This window comes from Uranotaenia lowii, chromosome 1 (genome assembly GCF_029784155.1).
Source record: "Uranotaenia lowii strain MFRU-FL chromosome 1, ASM2978415v1, whole genome shotgun sequence".
Lineage (NCBI taxonomy): Eukaryota > Metazoa > Arthropoda > Insecta > Diptera > Culicidae > Uranotaenia > Uranotaenia lowii.
The window spans coordinates 86,580,520-86,592,845 of NC_073691.1; the positions used below are offsets into that span (position 1 = coordinate 86,580,520).

The 12,326-nt window shown below is 39.2% G+C and overlaps 1 protein-coding gene and 1 long non-coding RNA gene across 2 annotated transcripts; both read left to right on the forward strand.

The window, feature by feature from the left end:
* The first annotated feature begins 807 nt into the window (after positions 1 to 807).
* Positions 808 to 1,588, forward strand: LOC129740433 (uncharacterized). The gene is made up of 3 exons (XR_008736239.1): positions 808 to 1,052; positions 1,127 to 1,430; positions 1,528 to 1,588. It is a non-coding gene; the product is annotated as an uncharacterized LOC129740433 (long non-coding RNA).
* Positions 1,589 to 6,008: 4,420 nt separating this feature from the next.
* LOC129739772 (protein brunelleschi-like) lies at positions 6,009 to 9,391 on the forward strand. Its single transcript, XM_055731289.1, is given in 5 exon segments — positions 6,009 to 6,382; positions 6,448 to 6,632; positions 6,634 to 7,395; positions 7,633 to 7,761; positions 7,870 to 9,391. Coding segments are annotated over 5 exon segments (1,665 nt in total). The 5' UTR covers positions 6,009 to 6,189; the 3' UTR covers positions 8,266 to 9,391.
* Positions 9,392 to 12,326: the final 2,935 nt, after the last annotated feature.

Here is a 12,326-nt window from a genome sequence, read left to right on the forward strand (position 1 = left end):
CTTCTAGTTTATCCCTTTCCACGAATATTAATATTGTAAAGCTTTCGTGCGGTTTCTAGTCATTTGCAGAATTTAAAGCTCAGTGGAAGCCGCCATATTGGATTTCAAGATGTCGTTTGATAGAAAACTTCGACTTCTACTCGTTTGGTCCTTTCACACAATGCCCATATTTTCAGTGTTTAACAGCATTTTAAAGTTCAGTGAAAGCCGCCATCTTGGATTTCGAGATGCACCTGATAGCGAAATTTGACTTCTTCTAGGTAAGCCCTTTAGCCAATATCCATATTGTGGGGGTTTCATGCGATTTTTAGTTATTTACAACATTTTAAGGTTCAGCGAAAGTCGCCATCTTGGATTTCAAGATGATCTGATAGAGAAATTCCACTTTAACTGATTAAGCCATTTTACCCAATGACCATATTGTGGGAATTTCCACTGACTTTCAATGATTTCAATCATTTTATAGTTCAGTGGAAGCCGCAATCTTGGATTTCAAGATGACGCCTGATAGCGAAATTTTTATTCTACTCGTTGATCCTTTTCAACTTATAAGGGTATATACGGGCGATAGTATTGGCGAAAAATTGGCCTCAGCCATAACCTCAAACTTTGATGAGCTGACAGCCTCACCAGTGATGCTAGGTGCGTTACTAAAATCAGTATTTCTAGAGTTTGTTTTGATTAGGTCGTTTGAACCAATATAAACAAAACTGAGTTCTTGGCTGCAAACGATTGATAAACATGCATTCTGTGTTTGATGAAAACTTGGTTTCATTTAATCAATGAATAACTTTACCAAGATGGTTTAAATTTAGGACGTATAATCACTTTCTCATTTTTGAGTGCAGGTTGGTTTTTGCGTCATATTGCGCTGCCGTGCATTTGCCGTGATGCAAAACGTCGCAAAAAAATTGTTCATCGAGTTGGTTATACGACGTTGTGCATCGTCACGAAAATTTCTCGAGAAGTGATAAAGTTTACATGAAAACAAAACGAAACTGTCCACAGGAATGATACTATCGATTTGGCGAAACACTGCAAATTGTTGTCAGGTGAGTAGAATGTGCTGTTTATAGACTTTATTCTCCAACGTGTGAAAAGCCATTTTCAATTTCTCTCGTTACAGAGGAAACCAAAACAATTAAAAGCGATGAATGCTTTTAGACATTCCTCGAACAGCCAGTGGAGTCACAGGTATTGCCCGGTAAAGTCCTGGTGGATTCCCAATAGCCATTTCCGCCACGCAGTAATTCCAGATTGCGCCAGATGAAGATTTGCGTGGATTTATTGGATGAAATTATTTATAAATGTATTTCTTTAATCAACTCCGAAAGAATTATGGAAAATTTGGGCGAATCAAATCAGTTTTTGCAATCCATCTTATCGATTGCCAAAAAGACGTTTACGCCAAACGAGAAATGCATTAAGTCGTAAGTACATCTTTATTAAAAATAATTCAGTTTACACCCCTTTCGAGTACAGCAGCATGTTCTGCGTCCAGTTTTACGTTTACTTTCTAATTTGCAGACAGATTTGTCCAACAATAATAATATGAGAATTGAAAATGTGATTCGAAACTGAAACATCGATTTTCTCAAAACATGTTTAGTGGCTCATACGACCTAATCAAAAAAAACTCTAGATTTGTTTGTTTTAAACTAATTATAATATATCTGAATTCATTAAATTTTTTAACAATCAACAGCTAAACGTTTGAATTCATTACGTGGCGTCTCCAAATAGATGAAGATAAGCCATCTTTCGCTAATGAATTTTCAAGGTGAATTTAAAACATCTGACATGTACTGCTCGGTAAATTAAAAAGAGTTGTTTCTAACTAGTAAACGAATGCAAAATAATTCACTGTTACAAAAAAAACAATTAATGAAAGCCACGTTTATGTTGACTATGAAAATAATAGCCTGCATGCTCTGATTATTTTCAATATATCCACATAATTCGCTACATCGTTTATGTGTGCGTTACAGACAGTTGTTATTCAGTTCAGATAAATGTTGTGTTTAATTTCATATTCTAATAACAATCTACGGGAAAGTTGCAAATTCTTAGTACTCATGAAAAAGTTTTTCAATAAAAATGCAATTAAAAAAATATAATCATTTTCCAAATATCAATGCACTTGGCAGCCCTGAACACCCAAAAAAATCAAAACACGAGCATCTGTGTGTCGGTTTTCCACAGGGCGATTTTGTCGATATTAGTACCGCAAAATCGCGTTTATCGTGCGCCCTTCTCAAAAATTGATTCTGTTCTCCCATGGTTTGAGGTTAGGGCTGAGGCCTCCTGCTAAGGTAGTGTTCGTTTAAAACTGTCAATATATCCTAATACCCATATTGTGGGATTTTCAGTGATTAACAGCATTTTAAAGTTCAGTGGAAGCCGCTATCTTGGATTTCAAGTTGACGTCCGATAGCGAAATTCGACTTCTTCTAGTTTGTAACCCTCAGTTTCATATTTACTTGTTACCTTCGCCACAAGAATAATGTTTTACTGATAGCCCTCAATTTCCTTGAACCATTCTAATCCTTAACTATCCGAGACACTTCGAGTGTATAACAGTTATACACTCATAAGCGTCGGTCGCTTTATACCAAGAGAGGCTTCATCAAGGTGGAGTAAATGGTGAGCTGGTCTGAACATCTCATATTTAGCCCTCTTTCGGTCGCTAGCGGAGTCGTCTCATGGAGAAGAAAGCGGAGTGAGCAGGACCTAAATGTCATTTAACGGGTTTTTTGTCCGCTCCTACAAAACAAGTAGCTTCGTCAACCATATCCGGACAATCTGCTGTCTTTCTGTTCGCGACTTTCAAACAAGCAAGTTGTACGTGACGTTTTCAGTGTAGTAAAGGTTAAATTATTATTAAAGTGATTGTGGGGAGTTTTCTAACATTTTTGGTGTTATGTTTTAGGCTGTGTGGAATAAAAAGCACTAGGCAGAACAAAGTACGAATAAAAAGTACTAAGTTAAACTCAAGGTGTGTAATTAGGCACTTATTGAAAATTGTATTTTGAGGTTAACCCAATCATTGTAATTAGTGCAGGATTTCTCCAGAACCACGTGTGTTGATTGAAAAGTTTATCAATACAAAACAGTAGCCGCAAAAAAGGTAAATGCTTGTAAATATAGCTAGATTTGATTATTCCACAAAATAGTTGCACTTGCTAAACTGAATTTGTTAAAATTACACTTTATGAAATGTAACTTGCGATAACTGTACTTGCTAAAATCACCTTACGGTAAAGGAAATGGGCGTAAAAAGAAAAACCAGACATATCTAACGAGGAATTAATGCGTTGGGTAGGTCCAAGAAGGGCCTTTTTCTGCTTGTTCTTTTCTTAAACCCCAGATTCGGCTCCTTGTGAAACCACGTGTGACCTTGGGAACATCCAAAAAACCGTGCTGTTTGTTTACAGCTTAGCTAACATCATACTCACTGAACTCTGCGGACAGAAAGAGAACTTTTCGCCGGAACAGTCTGTTTCTAGCGGGAAAAGGAGTTTTCAGGTACCTTTAAACGTCACCGAAGGTCATCTGAAACGGATATCGGCGCCATCTTGTACGAAAGTCAGGTTATGTCGTACAATCGAAGCCGAGCAACCAATTAATATTCGCCGAAACGGTCGGTTTCGAGCGGAAATATCAGCTTTCAGGAGCCTTCAAACCCTATCGAAGGTCACCCGAAACGTGTATCGGCGCCATCTTGTCCGAAAGACAGGTTATGTCGTACTTCGCGGCGCGGCTATTTCCTGAAACGGATGCGTTACGACCAGTCACCGAGTAACGCTCATTACATCGTGAAGCAACGCCCACGCATTTCCTCCGTAAATCCAGAAAAAGAAATCGCAAGTACACGTGTGACGTCACATAAATGTAAATGTTTAAGCGCTTATGTAATCCAAAATGTTTGTTGAACAAATAGATTTAAAACCTAAGGTATAACCCTGGAGATGTAAAAGATTGCCCACAATTTTGTTTATTCCATTTCGAAATTAATGAATTATCCAATATTTTTGAATCTTATTTTATCAATTTGCATTAAGGTGGCAGATTGTTCTAGAAATTCATTTGTTGTTTAAATATAAAGTAGGGGAACACCCCTAGCAATGTTGTAGGAACTCATGATGTTTTCAATGGACCGATAGGCGAAACGGTTCGCGACTGATTTGAAATCCCACCCCTGAGTTCCCGGTTTGCTATTCACTCAATCTGTGACAGTTTCTTACATTGTATGAGCGACCCCGAGATAGTCACACCACCCACCTCCCATGCAACATATTATTTGTTTTCCTTAACCCGAGAGCTAGAAGGTAACAAGTTTAGCCCTTTCACCAAATACCAATATTGTGGGCCTTTCATGCGATTCTCAGTGACTAACAGCATTTCAAAGTTCAGTGGAAGACGCCATCTTGGATTTCAAGATTGCGTCGAAAAGAAAAAAATCGGCTTCTTCTAGTTTAGCCCTTTCAATCAATACCCATATAGTGGTTGTTTTGTCATTTACAGCATTAAAAATTCAGCGGATGCCGCCATCTTGGATTTCAAGATGGCGTCTGATAGCGAAATTCGACTTCTACTCGTTTAGCCCTTTCACCCAATACCAATACTGATGGGGTTTCATGCGATTTTAAGTCATTTACAACATTTGAAAGATCAGCGCCATCTTGGATTTCAAGAACGAAAGACAACGAAATTTGACTTCAACTCATTATTTATTCCACGGGTGATTAACAACCAATCCGTTTTTATTTAAAATGTCTGTCCTCATTTACTGTACTAAGGATTAACAACTCAGGAATTAGGAACTCATCCTAAACGTGTAATTGGTTGGCTTGCTAGAGAAACGTCAAATCGTAGCTTTTTTTGGGGTCATCATTAAACCATAAACAGGCTATTAAGCATTGAATTGACTAACGCCATGTTGGTTGCAATATCGAAGGGCACAAAATGACGCAATGTTGATGGATTCACAATGCAAGCAATGGAAAATATTTTTTCAGGCCTATTTTCCATCAATTCCATCATGATTGACCATCAGATTTGATGAGGCGCATTTATTTTAAGATACTATTTCATACACATTTTACCTAAAACCTTGACTGGCAGTACAAAAGAGGCTCATAATATGGTTAAAACATTGGTATTTTGGCTATTTATTTTACCAGATCATATCTCAATAATGCAAACATCATTCATCAACCATTATGGTTGCTGGAAAAAATAAAAATAAAACTCCGAGAACTCAAAGAATTAAAAAAAAAAACAAAAATTCCTAACATGTTTAATAATAGCTTTTTAAAAGCTTTGGTGACCAACATTGATGAACAACAACGATATGTCATGATGACGTTTCTAGGGTAGGGCCAAATAGCCTAATTTTGACTTTATTCGAGTCCATGTGATGTTATAGAATGCGCTTTAGATTTCTATAAAGATTAATGCTACAATCCAAACGAAATTTTGCTGACCATAATCAAGCTAAAATTGTTACTTGGGTATTCACTGACCTCAGCGGCCATTCACTGCCCTCAACGGCCATTTTGTTTCACAATCTCTTCATCTCTGTTGCATCCCGAGTCACCCTACCATTCATTCTTCTTCATCTTCTGCTTGACAATTGCCCAAAATTTTTCGATAGGGCGGAATTCAGGGCTATTAGATTAGGGTGGTGTAAAATGTCAAATAGCCCAATCAGCCATGCTGTTACATTGTTTACAAAACAAGAACGGATCAAAGTGCATCAAGCGCACAGGTATCACGGTAATTTTATATTATCGAGTGACTGAATAATTTCGGTTCAGGGAAAGTATTTAAAAATTGTTTTTATGTTTTGTATTTATTTATCTATTTTATTCCCCTTTAGGTTGGTTTCTACCGGTGCTGAAAAAGATAAGAAAGCTGTGTGTGGCACGCACGAAGAAAAGGGAGGCGTATCGCGAAAAATAATCATAAAAAAGAGTCGACGACAAAAGATGATGTGTCACATCAGTGTAGATCTGCTGGCAAGAAAATGGACAATACAAATTCATTTGCGCTGATTAGAATATAAGCACAATCGATTGGAATTCCTTTCCCGGGATTGGGGGAGAAAGTTCTCCGTTTGAAGTATAAAAGGTTATCGAAGCAGGGAGCAAAAACGAACTGGACCGAATGAAGAAGATTGGCCACTAAATGAGATCATCTGTAAGTTACATGTTATCGCAAGGACCAGGTGACCCGATAATGGCGCATCCAGACTACGAGCAGCATCACTATCATAACGGTTGTCTGCTAATCCTTGTGCGCGGAATCGGTCCACTGAAGCCGCGATCTCTGCAGCGTGTTTTCGAACGAATTCAGCGACTGAACAACGTCAAAATTCCTGGTAAAGAAATTGCCCTGTTGTTAATTTTGCTTGATTAAAATTGACATCATTCATTGTAATTTCAGATTCTTCAGGAATAACTCGAGATATTTGGGTCCGATATATTAGAGACCATCCAGTGGAAAATAATGATTGGGGTGATTTCCAGCCGCATCGGAGACTGCTGGGTTTGATAACAGTTGGCAAATTCGACAACCAAACCGAGCTGAATGAATTATGCCGAGTACACGAATCACTGAAGGTCAAATACACTTCCGGACAAAACCTCCGCTTCTTCTAACTCGTCAGCTTCTTCTATCAGCTCAACATTTTCATCTGGATCAGGTGGCAGCACGGTCAGTGGAAGTTCTTCGCTCACCGATTCTGGAACGCTGGTTAACAAATCAACTACTACCCAGAAGTTCCCTCCGAACATTCTCCAACCGGAGGAAATTCCAGCCCGTTATCGAGAAGCGATTATTAATTACAGCAAGTATCGTAACGCAGGTATTATCGAAACAGAAGCTGTTCTGAAAGCAGCCAGAAACTGTATTGAACAGGGAAAAAACTTGGACGTAGCAATGTTCCTTCAAAACGTACTTTACATTAACCTCAACATGACCGAACAACAGCGGGTTCGGCGGTTTGAAGTACTCACAGATCTGTACCAGAAAATAGGCTACAACAGAAAAGCCGCATTCTGTCAACGACTTGCTGCCTGGCGACACGTTGCCGTTAGTAACACCAACCCTGACTGGGGCCAAAGTTATCGACTCATGCTGGAAAGTTTCCCAGGGTACAAGCTCGTTCTTGAACCACAACAGGTACTCGAGAGCAACATCGGCTGGCCGGTTTTACAGATCGATCTTCTCCAACAGCTGGTGGGAACGGCCAGGCGGCTGAGACAATCGGCGTTAGCTACACGGCACATGACATTCCTGCTGCAAACGATGTGGCAACATTTGAACGCACACGATCAAAAAGAAATGGCACTACAGCTCCAAAATCTCAGCTCGCAGTCAGATCCCTGCAACGTTACACGATTTGTCTATGTATCGTGTGACCAACATCTTTTAAATAAGTGGTCGTGAATCTCGTTTTTAAGCTTTTTTTCCTCAGATTTAAGCTTTTTTTTGCCTTGAGAGCATAGGAGACGAAAGCTTAAATCTGAGGAAAAAAGCTTAGATCTGTCAAAACGAGGGGAAAGATAGGGGAAATCTGAGAGATGTGCTCCATACGGTTTGAATAGCGTTGCCGCCGCATGCTCGCAGTGCGAGGGTGCACTGGTTCCGTTGGTATTGGAAAATGGAACCATCATACCGCCCGCGAATCTGACAGATCTACCCTTGTGTAGTCAACTGTTGGTAAAAGATTTGCCGTCGTACATGAATCCGCTCAAGGTTAGTATTTTCCATATCCCTACGCAATGCATCAGTCTGATGAGAACAATAATTGATATGGCATCTAATAATAATTTTCTCTACTATTCCTAAATGTTCTTTGTCTAGATTGTTGATGCCAAAGCCGATAGTGGACCGTTCCTTTTCACGCCAATCCACTTCAGTTCGATGGATCGCCGCCAGCCGAAGGACGATAGTAAACTATCGTTCAACTGGATTCAGCACGATGTGTGCGAAGTGAACTTGAAACTGACCAACCCGCTGCCCTTCGAGCTTCAGGTAACTGACATCCGGTTACTAACAACAGGGGTAGTTTTCGAGGCATTCCCACAAACGGTGATGCTGCAGCCAAATGTCTAGACAACAGTGGCCCTGCACGGAACACCTATCGAATCGGGAGAGCTTGATATTCAAGGCTACAGCACCCACACGTTAGGAGTCAAATCGAACTGTCGCTTGAAACACATGTTACACCGAAATGAATTAGTAATTAGTCCTCAATGAATTTCGATATCAGGCGGGCGAAGGCTAGAGATTTACCAAGAATAGAAATGCCGCCAAATATTATTTTTATAGGTGTAGGGGGAACTCGTCTATGGCCGGACACCGCCTATGACCGGACAACATAGATTTTTCGAAAAAACAATATCCTAATAATGTTTTAACATCATGAAAATAAAGTAAATAGTAGCCTGATATGGTGTTAGAAATATGGTAATTCCATCTGAAAAGGAAAACCAATGAGAGGCATCTGAAGCTTTTGCCTAGTAGTACGGAGAGGATCGCCTGAACTTTGAATTTGTATTGTGGTCAGTTTTTTCGACTACAGAAGATATAACAAACAAAAAGGAAGTTCAAACGAAATATTAGGAAAATTCAAAAAAAAAAATTGTCTATGACCTGACAAGAAAATATTCAAAATTATTTATTATTTCTGCTTGATTCTTACATTTTTTCATCTCTATAGCACCCTCAAAAAATAATTAAAAAAAAAATTGCACCCTCAAATGGTTAGCAGAAGATAAGGATTCAATAACGAAACTGTTTTGGTCATTGTATGTTTCATTCTAGTTTGTCAAAAAAACTTTTATGGCTGGCTTCATAAAACGTTCAGTATTGGAAAACACGTACTCACAAGACCTGTGCAAGTGATTTCAGTCATTTTGCTACGTTTTTGTGCCATTGATGATGAACCATTGAGGAACCAATATTTACAAAAATCTATTTTTGAAGTTATTGCTTAAAAACCTTAAGTGTCCGGTAGTAGACAACTTCCCCCTAAATCTTCAAAAAATTTAGTACCCATTTACCTATATAGTTTTTACCAAATCAGTAACAGATAAGCGAGATAATTCCTGACTTTTTGAAAATCACTCAAGAAAACTTGGACATTCAGATACTGACCGAACAAGTGATACCGGATGCCTATACGTTTTTTGTCCGTTGTAAGAATAAACCCTTTCTGGAACAAGCCATTAAAACTTATCCTTTGTCCACACCGGATCGTTGAGATCCGATAGCAGAATGCATACCGAACCGGAGCAAAAATGAGTGTCTCAAACCTCTACAGATCGGAAACCAAATTGTAATTTAAGAAAAAAAATATATACAAAAATATATAAAAATATACAAAAATATATACAAATATACAAATATACAAAAAGATATACAAAAATATATACAAAAAAATATATACAATCTTATCTGAAATTAAAAGTTCACCTCTTAACTGACTAGTACGTCATCCAGTTGTTCCTAGTGCAGAATAGAACGATTGCAGCAGATTTTGGCGGAAACAGTCTCGCTGGTACTACTTTTACCGTTTGTTCAGCTTCTGCGCAGCGTGGCACGAGTAATGTGCGGATCGTTTCCGCATACAATTGCCTTCCGTAGGCGTTCATAATGGCGGAGAACTGTTCGCCATCGTTCTGCCATCGATGCAGTAGACTTCCATTTAATAGCATGTAGATAGATCGACATCGAATTGACCGTTTGGCTCGCTCTTGCCAAGATACTCGGAGGCAGATACCAGCAGAAAGCTCGACCGAGTAGCTGAGAATATCGAGCAGCAGAGATGCGTTTCCCGGTTGTTCAACAATCAGCAGGAACATTTGAGCAGAGTGTCAAGCGATCAGAACCGCTGGGATGTAATCTGTTCGGATTTGATTTTCTCTAGGACCAGAATTTTTCGGTAGCGAGACCCGAGACATGAACGAAAAAGAATTTCAACGGATCACCGGCAGCGCTTGAAACCACTTCTAGCAGCTTCATCAGATCCTCAATTAGCCTTCCAAGTGACGTGCTGAGCTTTTCCGAACGCTTGTGTAACAGTGGGCTTACCCGCGCGGCCAATTGCACAATGAAATGAAGTCCCGGAATTTACAGCGCAATGCTGTCCGTGAATTTGCGTCTAGTTCCGGTGGTCTCGACGAAGATATTCCGCTGGAGGCCCCAAGTACTGAACCGATCGTGGAGAGCAACTGCGTGTTCCCTTAGCACCTGCGTGTATGTGACACTGGCATCCGAAGCGAACTCCGGGAAAACTATATCGGCTCAATTTCGGCAATCAGCGTAACGGTTGACCAAAAAATGTTGGAGCTCTGTTTCGTTCTGAAATAAAAACACAAAAACAATTAGGCCTAAAAAAGACAATCCTCTCTACAACTTACATCTTCATCCAGTTCTTCCAGTTGCTTATCGAAACCATACTGAAACTGGTGCTGCTGGTCTCGACCGACGTAGACCGCAACAGGGTGCATTTGGTTTTCAGCAGCTCAATTATCTATGGAGATATGAAAAGTTATTTATGGGGGATGCGAAAAATAAAACGAGTGCCTGCCGATTTTCAATCCGATGTTCTGCTAGTTCGATCCGTCCAGCCGGAACCGACCATCAGGGCCATATACTTACCTCGATATTGATATTTGTCGTCGACAGATTACAAAGACGGCATTACGGAGTAGGAAAATAGTAACTGTTGGTTATTGTATTAAAAACAAAACTAAACGAGATTTGAATCAAGTTGATGGTGACGTCATATAAAACACCACTACCAAAGCACGACTGTTTCGTCCTACTTTTCATGGATTTTCTTTGACACAAAACGTAAACAATGTAATAGGCTGTCAAAATTTTGGCTTCCGTGCCCACTTCTCCACCGCGCCTACTTTGTGTCAAAGTTGTTCCACCCCTAGATTTAATAGCCCTGGGCGGAATTGAGGGCAATTGGGTGGGTTGATGTCCTTTTCGACAAAATTCACACGTTGGCCCAATATCACTGTAGTACCTCCTAGCTGTAGTGGCAGCATGCCAAATCTGGCGAAAACTTTACTGGTCCTTTGTGAGATCTTATTTTCGAAATAAAAAAGTTTTTTAAGGCACTCCTCCTTGTACATTTCGGAGTCCATGGTCTTGTTTTTCACAAAAACCGGGGTTTTTCGTCCACAGCTGCAAATACCTTGCCAACTTATCGGCAAAAACGAATTTGAACTTGGGGGGACATCACCCCGACCAGTGGCTTTGAAAAATTTTTAGCCAGGAAGCCGCCCAAAATTAGATTTTACGATTTTTGAAGCAGACCACGTCGGGTTTTTGACGTGCTGCTCCCGGATTTCGATTTCCCCCAGATCTCGGCTTCCTTTTTGTAGAAATACGTTCCCCTAACACTTTCATTACTTTGGTGATAATTGATTTCACCATATACAACGATTTTGCTATTTCGGCGTGTATGTAGTTTGGATTTTCATGATGCATGTACAAAATTTTGATTCGTAACTCTTCTTGCTTGGACGCCATTTTTTAAACTAAAGACCGAATGTCGAAAGCCAAATAGAAACATCATTCTACACACACTCCCCTTTAAAATGAGGGGTGTTCACGTTTTTTTTTTATAGATGTCTGGCATTAACATACTCAAAATCAAGTGCAAAGCCGAATTTAGGTGTGAGAATTGTCTCAGAATTTCAGAATGACACTCAGAATGACAGACTCAGAATGACAAAAATTTCTACAGCTACTTTGAATAGTCCTCAATAATTCTGTGTTTCGTATTTTGAAAATCTAGAAATGCAAAATGTACCAAATAACGTCAACTTACCGGTCCTTTTTTCGAAGTTAATTTAGTCTGACTTAAACAATTTTGATTATTCATTGATTGTAAAGTACGGATTTTACACAACTTTTTTATATTTTTTGTGGTCATGATCTCAAAAAAAAATATAGATATACTTATGTGCAACGTATAGCTTCTAGCTTCATCTTTCATGGTAACTTAGTAAATTTTTTGAGCATTCCGTAGCTGATCTACAGTCTTTTTACTGAAGCATGTTTTCTTTCGGATTTCTTCTCTTAGACTTTGAATAACGGCAAACTGAAGTGTTGTAGCTGATCAATGACTTAGACACATATATGAGTGTGGTGATATAGTGTGGCGGTAATTCAAATGTTCGTAAATTTGCATTTATAATTGAAACTGATATTAGCAGTTAGCAGCAGTAAAGTAACTTTAACAAAGTAACTTTATAAATTGTGTTGATTTCCTACAATATTATAACCTACCATCTGAG